The 22,219-nt window shown below is 29.9% G+C and overlaps 5 protein-coding genes across 9 annotated transcripts in view; 3 read left to right on the forward strand and 2 right to left on the reverse strand.

Annotated features, from left to right (window-relative positions):
• The window catches only part of LOC136339095 (midasin), a 57,998-nt gene extending 55,971 nt beyond the window's left edge, over positions 1-2,027 (forward strand). For all 3 annotated transcript variants that reach the window (XM_066282068.1, XM_066282066.1, XM_066282067.1), the window contains exons 38-41: positions 33-264; positions 335-480; positions 533-764; positions 817-2,027. In XM_066282068.1, coding sequence (XP_066138165.1) covers positions 33-264; positions 335-480; positions 533-764; positions 817-1,883 — 1,677 coding nt within the window. In that variant the 3' untranslated portion in view covers positions 1,884-2,027. The remainder of the gene's footprint in view (positions 1-32; positions 265-334; positions 481-532; positions 765-816) is intronic.
• A 6,179-nt stretch (positions 2,028-8,206) lies between these two features.
• On the forward strand, positions 8,207-14,180 carry LOC136339096 (armadillo repeat-containing protein 2). 3 transcript variants are annotated; one of them, XM_066282072.1, is made up of 12 exons: positions 8,208-9,413; positions 9,677-9,818; positions 10,849-11,120; positions 11,175-11,417; positions 11,478-11,725; positions 11,784-11,886; positions 12,113-12,705; positions 12,764-12,904; positions 12,960-13,194; positions 13,257-13,403; positions 13,454-13,714; positions 13,770-14,180. In XM_066282072.1, exons 1-12 carry the CDS (start codon positions 9,290-9,292, stop codon positions 13,991-13,993), a joined length of 2,733 nt encoding a protein of 910 aa, XP_066138169.1. In that variant the 5' UTR covers positions 8,208-9,289; the 3' UTR covers positions 13,994-14,180. The 3 variants fall into 3 exon arrangements, with proteins under 3 accessions (XP_066138166.1, XP_066138169.1, XP_066138168.1); XM_066282071.1 differs by having other exon boundaries at positions 8,211-9,413; positions 11,175-11,725; positions 12,113-12,285; positions 12,340-12,705; XM_066282069.1 differs by having other exon boundaries at positions 8,207-9,413; positions 11,175-11,725.
• Positions 14,181-15,003: 823 nt separating this feature from the next.
• Positions 15,004-16,070, reverse strand: LOC136339108 (gem-associated protein 6-like). Its single transcript, XM_066282093.1, has one exon. The coding sequence runs from the start codon at positions 15,545-15,547 to the stop codon at positions 15,059-15,061; it is 489 nt and encodes a 162-aa protein (XP_066138190.1). The 5' UTR covers positions 15,548-16,070; the 3' UTR covers positions 15,004-15,058.
• Positions 16,071-16,219: 149 nt separating this feature from the next.
• Positions 16,220-20,816, forward strand: LOC136339104 (UMP-CMP kinase 2, mitochondrial-like). Its single transcript, XM_066282086.1, has 5 exons — positions 16,220-16,405; positions 16,666-16,789; positions 17,330-17,528; positions 18,062-18,304; positions 18,371-20,816. Exons 1-5 carry the CDS (start codon positions 16,340-16,342, stop codon positions 18,495-18,497), a joined length of 759 nt encoding a protein of 252 aa, XP_066138183.1. The 5' UTR covers positions 16,220-16,339; the 3' UTR covers positions 18,498-20,816.
• Positions 17,891-20,536, reverse strand: LOC136339099 (D-2-hydroxyglutarate dehydrogenase, mitochondrial-like). The gene is made up of 8 exons (XM_066282076.1): positions 20,421-20,536; positions 20,210-20,360; positions 19,909-20,106; positions 19,660-19,853; positions 19,439-19,607; positions 19,081-19,367; positions 18,860-19,025; positions 17,891-18,810 (listed from the first exon to the last, which is right to left on the reverse strand). Exons 1-8 carry the CDS (start codon positions 20,508-20,510, stop codon positions 18,560-18,562), a joined length of 1,506 nt encoding a protein of 501 aa, XP_066138173.1. The 5' UTR covers positions 20,511-20,536; the 3' UTR covers positions 17,891-18,559.
• Positions 20,817-22,219: the final 1,403 nt, after the last annotated feature.

Below are 22,219 nucleotides of genomic sequence, written 5' to 3' on the forward strand. Positions count from 1 at the left end.
TTTTTTTTTCTTGATTAAATGTTTTCATGTAGACCCAAGCTACGCAAAGTGAGAACCTGAAATCAGAACAAGCCCTCGAGGAAATCATGGAAGAAGATAAACCAGACAAAGAGGGAGTTGGACAGTCGCAAATGGAAGAAAATGTGTCCGGACATTCTGTACAGGCAAACGTATCTCAGGATCTACAAAGCTCCAGCGAAAACCAAGAGAATGAGAAGAAAAGGAAAGAACGACCAGGGGAGTCTGATTTAAAGCGCAGTTTAGGTAAGAGAATTTTTAAATAGAATTTAGATGTTCGACAGACGTCCTATAGTAGATTATTATTAATTTTTAGGGGATATAAATCAACCAGTGCAGAAAAAATTGAAAGCTATGGAGGCCCATGAAAGCGCATCTTCTGAACAACAACAAGACTCTGAGAAGCAAAAAGCGGACATGTATGAGCATATTAAAGAGGCCACTGAAGAACCAACCACTCAGGTACACTTACCTTAAAAATCTTATTTTACCCATCTTACCAGTCGTATTATAGATTTTGGACGTCGCCACTAAAGAGCAGGCAGAAGAACAGAGAAAGAAAATTGCTCATGAAGAAAACGTTGAAAACGATGAGAAAACTAAGGAAGACGAAGAAACTTCTTCAAATATACCTGCAGAGGAAGAAGAAGAAATGGATATAAATGATCTTGATACTCAAAATCAAAAATCAGTTAAACAAGATGGTAACAAGGATAAATCTAAACACTCAAACCAACATTCAGCAGGTATGAACATAATTTTTTTTTCTAATTTTGAGTTTGAATACTTGCATTTTAGGTGAAATACTTGAGGAAATCCAAGACACTGAAATCGAAGGCGACACAATAAAAACTTCAACGGTTTCCCGTCCTGCCGATTCCCAGCACTACACCCAATTTCACCTTCTCCAAGACAATGCAAGCACAAAGTTAAATCAAGAGCAAATAAATGCTGTCCGAAATCAAGTGAAACACGAACTATCTTCTTGGAAATCGCGCCCTACATCCGCAGAAGCAGAGCAAACATGGCAAAAAATTTCCTCTGTTACTTCAAATTTAGCACAAGATTTATCAGAACAACTTCGCCTTGTACTGGAACCCACTCAAGCTAGCCATTTGAAAGGAGATTACCGCACGGGCAGGAGAATAAATATGCGTAAAATTATCCCGTACATTGCGTCTCAATTCAGGAAGGATAAAATATGGCTGCGGCGTACCAAACCTTCAAAACGAGAGTATCAAATAGTCCTGGCAATTGATGATTCTTCTAGCATGGCAGATAATCATTCAAAGGAGTTGGCATTTGAGAGTGTTGCTTTGATATCGAAGGCTCTATCCTTGCTTGAAAGCGGGCAATTAGCTGTGGTAAGTTTCGGAGAAAACATCGAAATACTCCATAAATTGAGCGATCCCTTCACGGATATGAGTGGGATGCAGTTGTTGCAAAGCTTCCAATTCGGACAGCAAAAGACTTATATTGGGAAACTTATGGATTTTGTTACGGAGATGTTCGAGGAAAACAATGTGAGAGCATCAATTCCTAATGCTAAATTGTTGCTAATTGTGAGCGACGGCCGAGGGGTGTTTTCGGAGGGAGAAAATTACGTCTGTCAAGCAGTGAGACGCACCAAGCTCTCTGATATCTTTACAGTGTTTGTCATTATAGACAGTCCAGAAAATAAGAGTTCCATATTGGATATACGAAGTACCACTTTTTCTAAAGACGGAAAACTATTAGGCTTCTGTAATTACATGGACGAATTTCCATTTCCCTTCTATATTGTTTTAAGGGATATTAATTCGTTGCCAGGTGTGTTAAGCGACGCGTTGATGCAATGGTTTGAAATGGTTACCTCTCAGTCGTAATTTTTTTCATGATTATACCGTATAATGACTGTTATTTATTTATATTAAGATGTGCATAATATTTTGCACTCATATTTGAAGGTTTTCGGGTACTTATTATTAGTTGTTTTTGTGAATAAAGATATCTTTTCTTGAAATAAAAAATGTTCTTTATTTAGAAAGAAAAAAAAGAAGGAAAATAAGAAAAAAAGAAAAGACACAAAAAAGAAGGAAAATAAGAAAAAAAAGAAAAGACCCCAAAAAGAGGAAAAAACATTAAAGAAGGAAAATAATAAAAAAAAGAAAAGACACAAAAAAGAAGGAAAAAACATATTAAAAAAGGAAAATAAGAAAAAAAAGAAAAACACAAAAAAGAAGGAGAAAACATATTAAGGAAGGAAAATAAGAAAAAAAAGAAAAGACACAAAAAAGAAGGAAAAAACATATTAAAAAAGGAAAATAAGAAAAAAAAGAAAAGACACAAAAAAGAAGAAAAAACATATTAAAGAAGGAAAATAAGAAAAAAAAGAAAAGACACAAAAAAGAAGGAAAAAAATATTAAAGAAGGAAAATAAGAAAAAAAACAAAAAAGAAGGAAAAAACATTAAAGAAGGAAAATAAGAAAAAAAAGAAAAGACCCAAAAAAAAGGAAAAAACATTAAAGAAGGAAAATAATAAAAAAAAGAAAAGACAAAAAAGAAGGAAAAAACATATTAAAAAAGGAAAATAAGAAAAAAACAAAAAAGAAGGAAAAAACATTAAAGAAGGAAAATAAGAAAAAAAAGAAAAGATGCAAAAAAGAAGGAAAAAACATATTAAAGAAGGAAAATAAGAAAAAAAAGAAAAGACACAAAAAAGAAGAAAAAACATATTAAAGAAGGAAAATAATAAAAAAAAGAAAAGGCACAAAAAAGAAAGAAAAAAATATTAAAGAAGGAAAATAATAAAAAAAAGAAAAGACACAAAAAAGAAGGAAAAAAATATTAAAGAAGGAAAATAAGAAAAAAAAGAAAAGACACAAAAAAGGAGGAAAAAAACATATTAAAGAAGGAAAATAAGAAAAAAAAAGAAAAGACACAAAAAAGAAGAAAAAACATATTAAAGAAGGAAAATAAGAAAAAAAAGAAAAGACGCAAAAAAGAAGGAAAAAAATATTAAAGAAGGAAAATAAGAAAAAAAACAAAAAAGAAGGAAAAAACATTAAAGAAGGAAAATAAGAAAAAAAAGAAAAGACCCAAAAAAAAGGAAAAAACATTAAAGAAGGAAAATAATAAAAAAAAGAAAAGACAAAAAAGAAGGAAAAAACATATTAAAAAAGGAAAATAAGAAAAAAAACAAAAAAGAAGGAAAAAACATTAAAGAAGGAAAATAAGAAAAAAAAGAAAAGATGCAAAAAAGAAGGAAAAAACATATTAAAGAAGGAAAATAAGAAAAAAAAGAAAAGACACAAAAAAGAAGAAAAAACATATTAAAGAAGGAAAATAATAAAAAAAAGAAAAGGCACAAAAAAGAAAGAAAAAAATATTAAAGAAGGAAAATAATAAAAAAAAGAAAAGACACAAAAAAGAAGGAAAAAAATATTAAAGAAGGAAAATAAGAAAAAAAAGAAAAGACACAAAAAAGGAGGAAAAAAACATATTAAAGAAGGAAAATAAGAAAAAAAAAGAAAAGACACAAAAAAGAAGAAAAAACATATTAAAGAAGGAAAATAAGAAAAAAAAGAAAAGACGCAAAAAAGAAGGAAAAAACATATTAAAGAAGGAAAATAATTAAAAAAAGAAAAGACGCAAAAAAGAAGGAAAAAACATATTAAAGAAGGAAAATAATAAAAAAAAAGAAAAGACACAAAAAAGAAGGAAAAAACATATTAAAGAAGGAAAATAAGAAAAAAAAGAAAAGACACAAAAAAGAAGGAAAAAAATATTAAAGAAGGAAAATAAGAAAAAAAAGAAAAGACACAAAAAAGAAGAAAAAACATATTAAAGAAGGAAAATAATAAAAAAAAGAAAAGACGCAAAAAAGAAGGAAAAAACATATTAAAGAAGGAAAAAACATTAAAGAAGGAAAATAATAAAAAAAAGAAAAGACGCAAAAAAGAAGGAAAAAACATATTAAAGAAGGAAAATAAGAAAAAAAAGAAAAACACAAAAAAGAAGGAGAAAACATATTAAGGAAGGAAAATAAGAAAAAAAGAAAAGACACAAAAAAGAAGGAAAAAACATATTAAAAAAGGAAAATAAGAAAAAAAACAAAAAAGAAGGAAAAAACATTAAAGAAGGAAAATAAGAAAAAAAAGAAAAGATGCAAAAAAGAAGGAAAAAACATATTAAAGAAGGAAAATAAGAAAAAAAAGAAAAGACACAAAAAAGAAGAAAAAACATATTAAAGAAGGAAAATAATAAAAAAAAGAAAAGGCACAAAAAAGAAAGAAAAAAATATTAAAGAAGGAAAATAATAAAAAAAAGAAAAGACACAAAAAAGAAGGAAAAAAATATTAAAGGAAAATAAGAAAAAAAAGAAAAGACACAAAAAAGAAGAAAAAACATATTAAAGAAGGAAAATAAGAAAAAAAAGAAAAGACACAAAAAAGAAGGAGAAAACATATTAAAGAAGGAAAATAAGAAAAAAAAGAAAAGACACAAAAAAGAAGGAAAAAACATATTAAAGAAGGAAAATATGAAAAAAAAGAAAAGATACAAAAAAGAAGGAAAAAAATATTAAAGAAGGAAAATAAGAAAAAAAAGAAAAGACACAAAAAAGAAGGAAAAAAATATTAAAGAAGGAAAATAAGAAAAAAAAGAAAAGACACAAAAAAGAAGGAAAAAAATATTAAAGAAGGAAAATAAGAAAAAAAAGAAAAGACACAAAAAAGAAGGAAAAAACATATTAAAAAAGGAAAATAAGAAAAAAAACAAAAAAGAAGGAAAAAACATTAAAGAAGGAAAATAAGAAAAAAAAGAAAAGATGCAAAAAAGAAGGAAAAAACATATTAAAGAAGGAAAATAAGAAAAAAAAGAAAAGACACAAAAAAGAAGAAAAAACATATTAAAGAAGGAAAATAATAAAAAAAAGAAAAGGCACAAAAAAGAAAGAAAAAAATATTAAAGAAGGAAAATAATAAAAAAAAGAAAAGACACAAAAAAGAAGGAAAAAAATATTAAAGGAAAATAAGAAAAAAAAGAAAAGACACAAAAAAGAAGAAAAAACATATTAAAGAAGGAAAATAAGAAAAAAAAGAAAAGACACAAAAAAGAAGGAGAAAACATATTAAAGAAGGAAAATAAGAAAAAAAAGAAAAGACACAAAAAAGAAGGAAAAAACATATTAAAGAAGGAAAATATGAAAAAAAAGAAAAGATACAAAAAAGAAGGAAAAAAATATTAAAGAAGGAAAATAAGAAAAAAAAGAAAAGACACAAAAAAGGAGGAAAAAAACATATTAAAGAAGGAAAATAAGAAAAAAAAAGAAAAGACACAAAAAAGAAGAAAAAACATATTAAAGAAGGAAAATAAGAAAAAAAAGAAAAGACGCAAAAAAGAAGGAAAAAAATATTAAAGAAGGAAAATAAGAAAAAAAACAAAAAAGAAGGAAAAAACATTAAAGAAGGAAAATAAGAAAAAAAAGAAAAGACCCAAAAAAAAGGAAAAAACATTAAAGAAGGAAAATAATAAAAAAAAGAAAAGACAAAAAAGAAGGAAAAAACATATTAAAAAAGGAAAATAAGAAAAAAAACAAAAAAGAAGGAAAAAACATTAAAGAAGGAAAATAAGAAAAAAAAGAAAAGATGCAAAAAAGAAGGAAAAAACATATTAAAGAAGGAAAATAAGAAAAAAAAGAAAAGACACAAAAAAGAAGAAAAAACATATTAAAGAAGGAAAATAATAAAAAAAAGAAAAGGCACAAAAAAGAAAGAAAAAAATATTAAAGAAGGAAAATAATAAAAAAAAGAAAAGACACAAAAAAGAAGGAAAAAAATATTAAAGAAGGAAAATAAGAAAAAAAAGAAAAGACACAAAAAAGGAGGAAAAAAACATATTAAAGAAGGAAAATAAGAAAAAAAAAGAAAAGACACAAAAAAGAAGAAAAAACATATTAAAGAAGGAAAATAAGAAAAAAAAGAAAAGACGCAAAAAAGAAGGAAAAAACATATTAAAGAAGGAAAATAATTAAAAAAAGAAAAGACGCAAAAAAGAAGGAAAAAACATATTAAAGAAGGAAAATAATAAAAAAAAAGAAAAGACACAAAAAAGAAGGAAAAAACATATTAAAGAAGGAAAATAAGAAAAAAAAGAAAAGACACAAAAAAGGAGGAAAAAAATATTAAAGAAGGAAAATAAGAAAAAAAAGAAAAACACAAAAAAGAAGGAGAAAACATATTAAGGAAGGAAAATAAGAAAAAAAGAAAAGACACAAAAAAGAAGAAAAAACATATTAAAGAAGGAAAATAATAAAAAAAAGAAAAGACGCAAAAAAGAAGGAAAAAACATATTAAAGAAGGAAAATAATAAAAAAAAAGAAAAGACGCAAAAAAGAAGGAAAAAACATATTAATGAAGGAAAATAATAAAAAAAAGAAAAGACACAAAAAAGAAGGAAAATAAGAAAAAAAAGAAAAGACCCCAAAAAGAGGAAAAAACATTAAAGAAGGAAAATAATAAAAAAAAGAAAAGACACAAAAAAGAAGGAAAAAACATATTAAAAAAGGAAAATAAGAAAAAAAAGAAAAGACGCAAAAAAGAAGGAAAAAACATATTAAAGAAGGAAAATAAGAAAAAAAAGAAAAGACACAAAAAAGAAGGAAAAAACATATTAAAGAAGGAAAATAAGAAAAAAAAGAAAAGACACAAAAAAGAAGAAAAAACATATTAAAGAAGGAAAATAATAAAAAAAAGAAAAGGCACAAAAAAGAAAGAAAAAAATATTAAAGAAGGAAAATAATAAAAAAAAGAAAAGACACAAAAAAGAAGGAAAAAAATATTAAAGGAAAATAAGAAAAAAAAGAAAAGACACAAAAAAGAAGAAAAAACATATTAAAGAAGGAAAATAAGAAAAAAAAGAAAAGACACAAAAAAGAAGGAGAAAACATATTAAAGAAGGAAAATAAGAAAAAAAAGAAAAGACACAAAAAAGAAGGAAAAAACATATTAAAGAAGGAAAATATGAAAAAAAAGAAAAGATACAAAAAAGAAGGAAAAAAATATTAAAGAAGGAAAATAAGAAAAAAAAGAAAAGACACAAAAAAGAAGGAAAAAAATATTAAAGAAGGAAAATAAGAAAAAAAAGAAAAGACACAAAAAAGAAGGAAAAAAATATTAAAGAAGGAAAATAAGAAAAAAAAGAAAAGACACAAAAAAGAAGGAAAAAAATATTAAAGAAGGAAAATAAGAAAAAAAGAAAAGACACAAAAAAGGAGGAAAAAAATATTAAAGAAGGAAAATAAGAAAAAAAAGAAAAACACAAAAAAGAAGGAGAAAACATATTAAGGAAGGAAAATAAGAAAAAAAAGAAAAGACACAAAAAAGAAGAAAAAACATATTAAAGAAGGAAAATAATAAAAAAAAGAAAAGACGCAAAAAAGAAGGAAAAAACATATTAAAGAAGGAAAATAATAAAAAAAAAGAAAAGACGCAAAAAAGAAGGAAAAAACATATTAATGAAGGAAAATAATAAAAAAAAGAAAAGACGCAAAAAAGAAGGAAAAAACATATTAAAGAAGGAAAATAAGAAAAAAAAGAAAAGACACAAAAAAGAAGGAAAAAAATATTAAAGAAGGAAAATAAGAAAAAAAAGAAAAGACACAAAAAAGAAGGAAAAAAATATTAAAGAAGGAAAATAAGAAAAAAAAGAAAAGACACAAAAAAGAAGGAAAAAAATATTAAAGAAGGAAAATAAGAAAAAAAAAGAAAAACACAAAAAAGAAGGAAAAAACATATTAAAGAAGGAAAATAAGAAAAAAAAAAAGACACAAAAAAGAAGAAAAAACATATTAAAGAAGGAAAATAAGAAAAAAAAGAAAAGACACAAAAAAGAAGGAGAAAACATATTAAGGAAGGAAAATAAGAAAAAATAGAAAAGACGCAAAAAAGAAGGAAAAAATTAATAAAAAACCAAAATAACAAAAAAAAGAAGACATAAAAGAAAGAAAAAAATCTCAATTCAATTTAATTCCTTCAGAATGTTTCTTTCTTTTTATTGCCCATGTCGATGATGTATTTGTTTGAAGTTTGAAATTTAGCTGTTTTTTTATCTAGATTTTTTATTCCTTAAAAAAAATAATTTTTAAAAATGTATTTTAATGAACATAATAGTTTGATGTCACTATTAACTGATTTAATATGGTTTAAAAAATTGAAGAACTAAGCAAATTTATCAAGAAAACTGGATTTATGAGTAAAAAAGATCTGCATAATTTGTTGTAGCTCCAAAAAACTGAAATACACTGTAATACATGTACATTTCTATGTTCCTGTAATCGCGCATCGGTATATCCTAACGAGACGAAATAAGAGGATCTTTTTTACTGAAAAATATTTGCGAATCAGTAATTTGATTTCAAAAATAAATAATCGTCACAAGCAAAAAAAAATTAAGGCAATATTTATGTAGAAGACCCCCTGTACATGATGACACTGACTAAAATTTGCAATTATTAAAACAAAGAAAGTTTTCCCATTTCAACTTATTAAAGTGTACCGAATTTCGTAGTTTTAATACAAAACATTTTGAAAATATTGCGAAAATAACATCTTCAGATGTCCTCCTTTAAAGAGTTCTAGTCCTTTTAAGAAGAAATTTTTGGGGTATGTTTATAAAAAAATTTTTTATTATTTTAACCTCTAGAATCACTTTCTAAAATATTTGAACGTTACATCCGGTCACCCCGTATATCATTCGGCACCACCACAACAATGTCGCGACAACTTTAACAAGATAGTATTCATGAAAACAACATATAAAGTATGGGGCAATTCCGTAGTTTCTTTAAAAATTGTGTTCCAGATAAAGTTGCCAATACATTTACCCAGCGTATCACAACCTAGTCAAATATTACAATATTATGGTAAATCAACAGGTAGTATTTAGTACTAATATCATTTAGTTTTAAACAAAATCATTCGATAATTTTAATTCCGTAATTATCCACATCACCCCCTTTAAACCCAGAAAATCGATCTTAAAGTACGGCGTTCTGTTCATTTACATGTCATGCTCGCCACACAAAAATTTCCTAAAATAATCGATATCTGCGTTGTTTATATCCATTTGTTGGCAAGGGTTGAAAACTAGTACAGGACCGTCCATCACGTATGCGAGGCGTGCTATTCGGCTTAATCGATTGCTTTTTACCGACCAACACTGATTTTAAAAGTATTTGCAAGTACTCACGTGATATGACGTTATCGTGTAACAAACAAATTTACAATAAAGATGGAGTTTAAAAATTTTACACATAAATCAAAAGATGCCAATGACTTCCATTCACCGTACCAGGAAATTTCATCGAGGAAGACAAGTGCCGAAATTATTAACGAAGCACGTTTGGCAATAAAAGGTAAAAGATAATTCATAAGTTAGTAGTAATCTCCTAAAAGGACAGATTTTAAAATCAGTTTTAAATTTTCGGAAGGTGTTAAAAGTTAAATTTAAAAATTAACGATGAATGTTAATCAGTTTACATGATATTACAAAGAGGACATTTAATAACTCCGTTATTGATTTGTTTGCTGTTCTTAAGAGTTTCTGGAGATTTTATGTAATAACACGCACATGCTTCTTTCCTATCCTCACGCAAATTTACTTAATGCTACTTTTCAGAATCACAAAATGTAGACACAAATTTTGCTCCGTCTGCAATTAAACCGCTTCAAACTCAACGACCTTTTACTCCGCGAGATAAGGAGCGACATCTCTTTGGAAACAAGAAACCCAAAGCTGACAGACCACCCAGCTCCTTCAGGTAAGAACCAGCGAAACATTCGCCCACTTAACGTGGAATCTAATGAAAGAAGGGCTCATACGAGTCTTTTAAAAATAAACATCGATATTAAGTGTCCAATACTGCGACTCGAACAAAAGGGCTTTGGCGTGTGGCACGTTGGCATTTGGAATACTGATGCGTATCCTCTTACCCACTTTTTGAAAACATTCAATGCTATAGCAATCCATCAATGTCATGTTAAATAGGTATAACAAATGGTGTGTCCATTATTAAATTGAGTATGAAATGTTCGATCGATTGGTGGTTCTGCTTCCAGCAAACACAATTGCCGAAATTTTAAATTGTTGAGATAAAATTGCGTTTACGTGTTAATATTTTTGAAGTTCAAAACTGAATCGTTTAAACCATTTCCGAAACCGAAACGCACTACGTGCACCCACTTTCGGATAATTAAGTAAAAGTTTCTAGACACAGACACAAGAAGGCACGTGGAAGGAATTATGTATATTTTAAATTCAGGAAATACTTCGTCGTTTGAGAACTCGAGCTGTATGTACAGAAAGAGACAATTCCGTATATTGATTTTTAGTTCAATTTTAGCTAGCTAGCTTTCTTAAGGTTTGATGGCTTGAAATGCAAGCTAATTGTTGGAAATTATGAGTACATTTAGTGGGAATTGGGATTAACAAAACAAGAATCCAGTAACCGACTTAACTTTACGACTATAAATGGCAAAAATACCACTGCAGTACGTGCATTGTGAAAGATTACAAGAAATATTTCTCTTTTTATATACACGTGAATCATTTTGGTGCGTACACAATATGAGTCAACCATGCCGAAATTATTATTTATCTATTACTATTAAGATTCTAGTTTTATACATAAATTTGTAATTTAACAAATTTAACACTAATAATGTACTACTAAAAGTACTACACCATCAACATTTTTAGGACCATTAGATCAAAGTACCTGCTGGAAACCTTTTTGCTCGAATGCTCGAACACAATTTCGACAGAGATTAACTCATTTTTTTTTCTCTTAGCTTAAGATACTTACAATATGAACAGGACCCACCAATCACTCCTCCTGATAGCAGACTCTTTGCCCCTTCCACCTATCACATCTCAAAACAACCCTCAACCCCCAGAATCGACGAACTTAAAAAATTCTACAAGTCTCCATCTTTAACAGAATTGAGTGGCAATATCTTCAAAATTGGAATTAAAGAACCATGTAAAATTCGACTTCCGTCATTAGAAAATCGACCCATGCAGAAAAGAAAAATTTTTACCAATGCGACTTCGCTGGATAACTGTATGTGCATAAAGTGCATTTGTTGATTAAACTATTAGAGAAATAAAATTTTAGTGCCCGAGGAAACCGAGTTGAAATCTGAGAAAACAAACATCGAATCAAGAAACGCGTTTAGCTCGCCCCAAGAAAGAACCACTTTTGACAATAATTCAAACTCAAACGGTTCCCCATTTGGGCGCTCATCAGCAAAACAACATAACTTATCGGAATGTCTACTTTTGGGACCGCAAAACTTGAAAAAAATATTCGATAACAGACACATAATTGAACATTCCGAAACCCTTTTTACCAGCACAGGTTACCTCACTAATCAACATTTTCTGCACGAACAAGATCACTTAAATCAAAGGATTTTAGTTGATGGTAAACAGTCAAGAACCATTGATGATATTTTACGAGATCTGAACAAAACCGATTCTCAAAACTATAACGATGATATCGTGAGGAATCTGTTGGAAGAGTTATATGGGTTTATGGATAAGGAGGGAATGTTGAATTCTAAAGTTAGTTCCAAGTTGAAAATTGTGATATTGAAAACTTTGTATAGATTCGTGGAGTCCAAGAGTGAGGACATTTTAATTGGTATTGCGCAAATTATTTTGATCGTAAGTTGCCAGATTTGGGTCTGGATCGACTTGATTTAGAAAATTTGCGGTGTTTCAGGTTAAAGTGACAGGGAACAATTTGAGTGGGGTGTGCAAATTGATATTCAAAATATCGAAAAATGATGAGAACGACCATTTGTTCATGAGAAAAAATTTGCTGGGTAAGTATATAATCCGTTCTTCCATAGACGAAGAGGAATTATCATTCGACGAATAATCCTCTTCTCGCTTAAATTTTCATTCCGCCATTACCTATCTCATTGTTCGTTCAACCCTCCCTATTTAACGGAATTTATTTATTCATAAAAAAATGAATTTACCCAAGCCGTGATATACATAAAAGACTATGCTAACCTTGTATGCAATCTCACTAAAATTACACTTTAGAATTATTTTTGGATGCTCTCGGTCGCTCCAGTCCTGTCGACGATGCTGAGGCATGTGTTTATGCATACGGTGCCCTAAAATTTTTAACTATGAACCCAAAGATTCTTCACAAAGTACTGGACCTAGGAATTTTACCACTTATGGTGTTGCATATGAAGCTTATCAATAGTACTGTAAGGATACCCTTTCGATTAATCGAGTTATCATTTGATTCATTAATATCACAGAAAACTGAGAAAACTCCTCTACCGAAACAGACCAACCACGTCCTCTTTCAACTTACAGGGACATTAAGGAATGTTGTCTCAGAAGAGCATGTTTACGACAGTTTCGTGTTTTGTGGCACTGTACTACAGCTTTGCCAAGCACTACATTTGTTTTCTAGCGACGGTGATATTATTGCAAACATATCACGAACTTTGAGTACCATTTCGACAAATGAGATATGTTGTGACAGTCTTGTTGAAGTCGAAAGTATCTACAGGACGTTTATAAAATTGTTCAATGTCCACGAAGAAAATGAGGAAATTGTGGTCCGTCTCACTTACACTTTAGGAAACATCGTGGCCAAAATTGATAATAGTCGGGTTAAAGTAAGAGCATTCAATAGAAAAAAAATATAAAAAAGCTAAATCTTATGTTGCATTACAGTTCTTTCAAGAAGAGAATTCCATTGGCAGTCTGTTAAAATTATGGAAATCATATTTGGAGAGAACACTTCAATTTTGCTCTTTGAAAGTCGAAAGCAGTAACATTCATAGCAATAGTTCTAGTGAGGATGTTATGATTAAGGTGACACAATCTATAAAATAACATGCATTTTCCTTCGAATTAATTGTAACTGCAGGTGATTCGAGTGATAGCTAACATTGTAATTAATCCGGAAATTGGCAAGGCAATAAACGAACAATATGGCAACAAGCTTATAGACGAGTTCCTCAAAGTACTAATCAGCAATCCCTTCAAGAAAAACCAGGAACTGGTGTTATCGATTTTGAGCACATTAAACAATCTTTCGTATTATTATTCAACCGATTTAGAATTGGATGTCTTCCACGTGAAACAAATCAATATTGCAGAAGGTAGGTTGAAATTCAAAGCATTTGCTTAGACACATTAAGGTAATAAAGTAACTATTCTCCAGCAATTATAGAATATTCTAAATCTAGGAATAACGATTGTGTGGTGGAGACGATGCGTATTTTAGGAAATTTATCGCGTTCGAAAATTACTAGGAATTACATTGCTGAAACTGAAATATTCAACACCCTAGTTCGTTTGCTTGATACAGGTTTGTGTATAGTTATAAATATATTGATTTATAAAGCAAACATGTTTTAGCTGAGCCAACCCTCTTAAAAACCACTATCGGTGTGTTTGTCAATGTCATGTCTGACATCAGAGCTCGAAAATTGTTTAAAACATCTGGAGGAATTAAAAAACTTGTGTTTATACTAACCAAATACTGTGAAAGTGACTGGTTGCTGGGATGCTTGGTGTGTCAAGTGCTTTGGAATTACTGTATTGACACTACTGACTTGTATGAGCTATTTAGTAATGACGAAATTAATGAACTATTGATCCTTTTAGCTGATTATTTAGGTTTAAAACATTCTCTATGAATTGGGACATGCCCAGTACATATCTTTATTTCCAGATGAAGAAAAATTATTCGGCATTAACGAAACCACTGGAGACACTGAAATATTTGTGACTCAGGAGTACCTGATATGGGAGGAATTCGCAAATGTTGCAACCAATTTATTGGAGAAAATTGAGTATTTTCTTGACACTTTTGACCAGATTCAAATTGGTGTTGATAAAGAACCATCATCCTATACCAAGGAGTCTAGCGCAAATATTGCCTTTTCAGCTTGGTAGAATATAGATGAATATAGTGATATATTGTTTCTTATTTTTAAAGATATATTTAAATATTATATACCAAACTTGGAGAAAAGTATATGTGACTGTTTTCTTTTTTTTTAAAGAAATGTTGATTTATCAAAATTAGAGAGGTCTCTGTGCTTGTCTTTGCAACCAATACTCAATAAAGTACTTAAAAGACTTTTTAGGTAGTTTTAATATATTCTTTAAAATTAATTTGGCTTTTCAATATACCAGGTGATTCAAACTCAAGAAAAAAAATTAAACAACAGTTCCAGTTTGACATTTTGGTTAAAAAAATGTGAAATAAAATTTTTGCAAATAGGCCTTTGGTTCCTAGTTATTACACTTCAAAGTTTCTGCATTTTATCATTTTGTATTATGAATGATTAAACAATAAAGATAATAAAATAATTATGTTTAAAAATATCACCATAGTTGTAGACCTAAACTTGGTAACATGAAATAAGTGAATCATATGCTGATTGTATATTTTCTCTATTTGAAACATATTAGACTGCTTTCATTATTTTTGTAGTAATCATTCATGGCTATCAATTTCTACTTCATAAAAACTGTTTTGAAGGCCTCATACAAAATAACCAAAAGAATTCAATTCAGGTAATCTCACAGTCTATAACACTTGACCATGCCAACTAACCCATTTCCTATTAAAACTTTCATTTAGCCAAATGACAACAAAACTGCAAATATTTATCAAAAGAAACTTTTGAAAGTTCAAATATCATTTCCTTTGTCATTTCTGACATTCTTATCAGTTGTTTCATGGCTTATTATTTATTAAAATAATAAAAAATGATAACTTGCAGAAATTTTGAAGTGTAATGACTTAGAAACAAATGTCTGCCAGTAAAAATTTTATTTTACATTTTTTAACCAAAATATCAAACTATATATTTATTTATTTTTCATCTTGAATTTTGAATTGTACTGTATTTTAGAATAAGATTTATTTATTCATAAGGCATTAACAAGAAATACAATAAAAAGAAGATCTTCATATATTTTACCTTATAATACTTAATATTAAAAGATTTCCTACTCAAATTCCTCAGGCATTAAACACATAATGTTCTTAATCTTCTCCAAAACAATAGTGTTACTGCATATACAATTATCTAACCCATAAGGGGGCATTATTAACAAATTATCATCAATTTTCAAATAATCACCAATCTCATCCGTATTAATATACATTTTCTGCAGCCATTTTTTCAATCTTTGTTTCTCACGAGTTGTCTCGTCTGTTATTACTCTTGGTCTCTCCTTCGTTAGGTAGCTCTCTTTAATTGGCTGGGATAACACTTCAAGACTTTGAATTGCAACATAAAGAATCAACACAGTGTCATGCTTATCAGGTGAAGTTTCTTTAGTGTGCAACACCAATGTTTTGTATATGGGATCTATGACATAGACAACACCTGTGTATACTTCATTTTTTATTGTTCTTACATGCACTGTTTTTCCTATGAGACTCTTCATGTAAGTAGGATCATTTCGGAAAATTTTGTCTTCGAAAAGATCCATGAATAAATACGTACCACAGTTTGTAAATTAAATTGGTTTTAAGTAGATAATTCTGATAACACTTATTAAAATATTCGCAATGTTACTGCAGATTTCTCTAGGTAATTTCCAAGGGTTTCAGGGTTATTTTTATAGAAGAAATGATATATAGACAGAAAGCAGCAAAAAATATAGAAAAAACCATAAGTTAAAAAAAAAAACAATATTTCAATTACAACTGCAACATCTATTAGTAAAAAAACAGATAGTGACAGGTGACAACAGTAATCATACATGAGCAAGCCATTATTGACTGAATATGAAATTAAGAGAAGAAAAATGTGGCAACACTAACAAAGGTTCCATCCACTGTAAATCTTTTTCTTTGCATTACACTTCATGAAATCAAAAATTTTATGAGATTTCGCAGTGGTTGAATTCGTAATCCAAATTTTTGTTGAACATGCGTCTTAAGTATATTGACTCATGTAAGTTCAATAAAACATGAACATGTTGTACGATTAATGCACGTACATTTATAGTTAAAAGCTTTTTGCAGCCAGGAAATTCCAAGTGTATGTAGGGTATTAAAAAAGTTTTTTTGATGACAATCTGGATCAGATTGATTGAAAATCAATCGATACGGGTCAATTGAATCCAAACTTTTCGAAAAGACCTAAAAAATAAGGGTGTGGCTTGCTTGTGTCATCCGTCGATGAGTCATTATAACTACGATTTATTTACTGTCGTGTTTTTATGTTGGAATATTTCAGATTCCAACGCTATCATTAGAATTTGACGAAGAATCTAACCATGAATACATTTGCAACCTTCGGTCTCTATAGGAATGTGGGACAAATACTAGAAGATTTGTCAAAGGTAAAATCTGTCCAAGGGGCAGATTGTTTAGATATTTAACTGTACACATATCCTTGAAGTACTTTAATTTAATAAAATATAATGTACAAATATTAATCAAGGATCTACTACTTGCCTTTAATTAACAGTTTGTACAGGCATTGTTTTTCCTAAGCAACAATCATAAAAAAAAACTTTTAAAATAGAAATTAATTCTCAAATTCTGAACAAAAACAAATAGTAGAATTTCATTATTATCATATTTGCTATATACCTTGTAGTATGAAAATTTGAAGCCAGTTCAACAGCTCATTCAGGTTTACAATGAAGCTAAAACCAAATGCAATGAGAAAAAAAAATGTGCTAGATATCCTTTAATAGTACTGGAGGGGCTTGATGGCTCTGGTAAGACAATCTTTAAATATTCAGATGTGCAAGTCAAAATTGCAAAAAAATATTGTGACAATCTGCTAAGGGACAAGATAATTTGGTCTTAAAATTTTTAAGTTCGAATAGAAATACATAGGTCTGTTTTTAAGGTATAGAGTGCCTTAACATACCACATTCCTCTATTTGACAAAACACAAAATTGTTAGAAAAATCTAAGCAAGAAGCTTCATAGCCCTTATAAAGATTATGTTAGCAACTTCAAGTCAAATTTTAGAATTGAAATGCATATTACTTATTTGATATCTATATAAAATTTAGCATTACATTATGAGACTGTGTACAGGTGTTATAAAGGCTGATTTAAAGGATATCTGAATTTAAACCTAGGATTATCCTGATAAACCTAATTCTATTTAAGAAACAAGGAAAATTTTTGAAATATTTCTGTATACATAGTTGTATTTCAAAGATATTACTCATTTTTCCTAGGTAATCCCAATTTTCCCCAAATTTTAAATTTACCTGTAAAATTAGAAGTATTGTATGATTTGCTAGGCAAGACTTCAATGTCACAGAAGCTAGCAAAAGAATGGGGAGCCCAGAAGTGGTTAACTCCGCCAGAATCAATAAGGTTTTTGAGAGACTACTTTGACAGAAATATTGAATTGAAATCAGCATACTACTCTCTAGGCAATTACATTGCTGCATTGGAAGTTTCCTACCAATTGAATAAGAAACCAGTGTTACTGGATAGGTGAATGTCTAAACACTATTATGTACCTTGTGTTTTGTTCTGCATATTTATTTTTTGTGCCTAAAATGTAGTTGTAAAATATTGCTCAATTTTGCTTCATGCAATAAAATCTAAGAAGATTCATACTATAGTGTTACTGGGTGTCTCAGAAATATTGGTCTAAATGAGTATAGCGTGCTAGCAGATGAAAGAGTAGAGTGATTCAACTAAATATGCCTTATAAAAAAGTTGTTTATGCCGTTGTACAGACCGTGGTAAGTTTTTCTAATTCTATAAACTGAGAATGAATCTCACAGTTTTTTTTTACCAACTTGAAATTCCTCTTTGCAACCGTTCTGGGTATGATAAATCAAAAACTGCGATTTATTTCCAATTCACATCTCAAAAAAATTTATTTAACTCCTTGTAATATGCAAACTAACAACTTTACATACATGCATATAAGATATGTTTAACAGAATCATTCTATTTGTTTGACCCTCTATCATCCAATATTTATTTCTACCGTTGTGTCTGGGACATCCCGTATACAGGTTTTGGCACTCGACGACAGCGTACGCCCTTGCTCAAGCTGTAGCAAATGAGCCTCAACGTCTTAAACTACCAGACGCGGAGGACGAAATTTACAAATGGCCTGCAGATTTACTGAAACCACAAAAAGTCATTTTCCTCAATGTGAGCGAGCAAGTAAGGCTTGAACGGCATTCCAAAAGAAACGCAAATTTGGTTACTACACAAGAAAAACTCTTAAAGATCAACAAGAAATTCAGGCAAGAGTAAGTACTTAATGAAACTTCCCTTTAAGAAGTCGATGAATGATTTCGATAAAAATACTATTTTAGTATAATTCAGGCATATAATAATATGCGGGAACCTAAGGTTGACATTGTGAATGGAGATGGGTCATTTGTAAAAACAATTTTCTTGGTAAACAGCATTGTCCAGCCATTACTGCCACTTCGCAGTTAGAATAAAACTTCTTATAGTATTATATTTACATATGTCCAAAAATGTGTTTCAGAATAAAAATGTTAAGGGAATAATTTATAAGGGTTCAAAATACGGTTGGGGTCTAGCAATCTCTTCAGTTCGGTCATCAAATGATAGGATCCAGGGCTGTTGGCCATAGGTAAATACTTTCTTTTAAGGAATCCCAAACCATGTTCTGCACTCATGCTTCCACGAAGGTGTAACACTCTTTTAGTTAAAAAATTTTCCAAGTCTTTATCCAAACGCTTGTCGTATTTTTTTGCCATTACGTTCAAATGTATATTGCCATCACCTGTCAATAAAATGTCTATTTTGTGGTAATTCTGACAAATATGACGTACCTAAATGTCCGAAACCAAATACGGCCTCTACTCGATTTTTCAAATATGCCCTCGTTTCGTCCACTAATGTATAAAATTCCGTGACAGGCAATGATAAATCGTATAGTCCGACCCATCCATGGTCTTTAAAACCTTCAGGAAGTTTTTCTCTTATCGCCCATATAGACTGTGAAAATCGTTGTCATCCCAAAATGATTAATTCCTGATTCTCAATAACCTACTTGAATTTTCGAAGGTTCTGCGGCAACAATACCATTCAGAATATAATTTCCAAACAATGCTGATTCGAGAAACGAATTTATTTTTAAAGTATCATGCTCTTCGTTACTGCCCGAAGTTTCAATTAGCAAGTAATACGGATATTTATCTAATGGTGATTTGAATTTTATGTGTTCTTCACCCCAGTCCATGGTAATGGCATCCATAACCTCGATTGCAGACAGTATTTCACCAAGCTCGCCCCTAGCTTTCTTTAATGTTTTTAAAACTTTGTCATACGACTGTAAGCCTACAAACATTCAATATAATAACACACCTAAATTATTATTTATATATATATATATATATATATTTACTTGCCTAAAAACGCTACATGGTTGCTTTTAGGCCTTGGTGGGCAATGCAGAGCGACTTTGGTGATAACTCCTAAAGTGCCTTCAGATCCGATAAATATGTTCTTTATGTGTAAACCGCTATTGTCTTTTCTCATCGTTTTTAAGCAGTCTAAGACTTCTCCGTTAGCTTTAACCTAGTTAAAAATCGACATTTATTAGAGCCAATACTTTATTGCATCAACTTACCGTTTCCAAACCTAGAACATTACCGTGCATGTTTCCGTATCTCAACAACCGCATGCCTCCAGCATTTGTAGCAATATTTCCTCCTATTTGACATGACCCTTTTGACCCCAAATCAAGAGGCACCATTAGACCCTTTTCAGCCAAAGCACTGTCGAGTGTTTCTAATACCACTCCGGCCTGGCAGAGAATTATGCCTAAAATTTTCGAACTACTCAATGTCAATTGAAATGAAACGTTCTTTTTATTTGCCTGCATGTTCATCAATTTCGAGAATTTCATTCATTAACTCAGTGGAGAGAACTATTTCGTCGAAAACCGGTACTCCGCCCGCCGAACATCCAGTATTTCCCCCTTGAATGCATAATGCAAGTTTATTGGAGTTGCAATAATCAAGAATTAATGACACCTCTTGAGTTGTTTTCGGTTTTAGAACCACAGTACTTAAGCCTAAAATCATCAATTAAAGCTTAAGGAATATTACGATCCTTTTGTAACTCTATGTTTTTTTAATAGAGTAAAAACTAAATATGTAAAGATTAGATAAAATTACCCCTGGCTTGTAAATACCAGTCTACATTGTATTTTTCCAAATCACTCAAATTGGTTAAAACCCGTTCTCCATCTCCTAAAAGATCTTCGAAGAACTTTAAATGGTGTTCTTGCAAATAATTGTAGAAACCTCTCTCCACTTGATATGTATTCTGAAGAAATCACCAGTACTCACAAAGAAATAAATCTAACGAATCGTTTACATTCCCTACCTTGGTAAAGTCAGGTATGTTTTTAAACCCTCTACAACTGTTTTTAGTCAGTTGAATAATGTTAAGCTGAATAAGTTTCTTAGAAAACATTTTTAGAAAGAAACGTTTGATAACTGGCTATAACCTTTGAATATATTTACAGTAATTTCGAGTCTTATCTAATCGGTGCAAACTCTTATGACAATAAACAGTTGTTCGTAATATAAGAGATTAAACTTTAATTGATTATGGTTTTGGTATGTACGTATATATATTAAATAAGCAAATAGTCCTAAGCATTGTCATAATACATAGACCGGGCACCATAAAGGTTAATAAATTTATTCATAGGTTTCGTAGATACCGTATACATTTCATTTGTTGATTAAAGTGAAATATACTTAACATTTTTTTTTTCATAAAACTTCAAAGGATTGAATCGAACAAGTAAAGAACATTTCAGAAAATGATTATTCTCAATACTGCAAAAAACGTATTAAATAAAAGTTTAGAACAATCTTTAACGAACTCCAATAAGTATATGTCAGAAAATTGTTTTAAGGGTAATGGAGGAGGGTGAAATAAAGCACAAGTCTTGGCAGTACTTCTTTACTTCCCTGAGATCGGGGGTCGAATGCCCCCCCACACAATGTATCCGAGTCACCCTGGGTGCACCTGTTCTTTTTCACCAGAACCGGCACCCAGGCCTCCACATTCTTCCCACGCTCGCATCCCTGAATCACTCCCTTCACACTTCCATATATTTTTGGCGAGATTATAAACAGGCCCTATTTATCTTTTATCACCGATAATCTATTTAACTATTACAGGCTAAGTCCATTTCTAAAATGTGATAAGACAGTAACAAGTGTTCGTAACATTGTCCTTATGCCTAAGGCCAGGTTATAGCACTATCTTTATGAGACAACATGTATTTTCACACTCACATTAGGCGAATCAATAAACACCCTTGTATTACTTTCTTCATAAAAGCTCACATATAGTTTGGGAAGAAATGTTTTCTTTTTTATCATGTAATAAAATATGTCGTAATAAATTTTGAGAACTTTGCCCTAGCTAGGTCTAAAGAGAAATTACCCGGTATTTTGTTATCTATAGTCCGGCTACAAAAAAAATACATCCATGTAAACAAATACATGCCATGTTCGCATGATCCATTTAAAATGAGAGTATTGAATAGAACCGTAGTCGTATTACTGTTACCCTTAAAGAGTGTTTTAAACAAGCTTTTCCAACAAATTATGTGTCTCAACGACTACTAAAACTAAAGCCTAGTGCACCAGAAGGGTATTATCAACTAAATTACTATCCATCTTGTAATATTTGTCAGAAATACTCTTCATGAAAATTAAACAAGTTCAACCTTGTGAAACATTGGTCATTCAGATGACACAATCAGCAACCTGGGAATAATTTTAAGGATAGATCATGAACGTAATGAAAAACAATTATTTATTTAAAAATAATTTATTATTTAACGAATTACGATCTATATACGTTAAATTAATCCGGCAACTATTCAAGACTTAAGAACTGCCTATACTAATTGGATCTCCTCTTTATATAAAAAATATGCTATCGTTAGCAAAAGCAAGGAATCTGTTAGGCTATGTTAGGATTGTAATAAATAAGCATATATGAAATTGGAATTACTTTCGGCATATTTAATGTTAGTTTAAGACCTTTATGGTTTTCTAAACGCACCGTTCAGGCGATAGATTTGTGTGTTTACTTTGCCAGCATTATTTTAATGATTGCCACTCATAAATGGCCATATAATTAATTCATGCGTTGGTTTG

This window comes from Euwallacea fornicatus, chromosome 5 (genome assembly GCF_040115645.1).
Source record: "Euwallacea fornicatus isolate EFF26 chromosome 5, ASM4011564v1, whole genome shotgun sequence".
Taxonomy (NCBI): domain Eukaryota; kingdom Metazoa; phylum Arthropoda; class Insecta; order Coleoptera; family Curculionidae; genus Euwallacea; species Euwallacea fornicatus.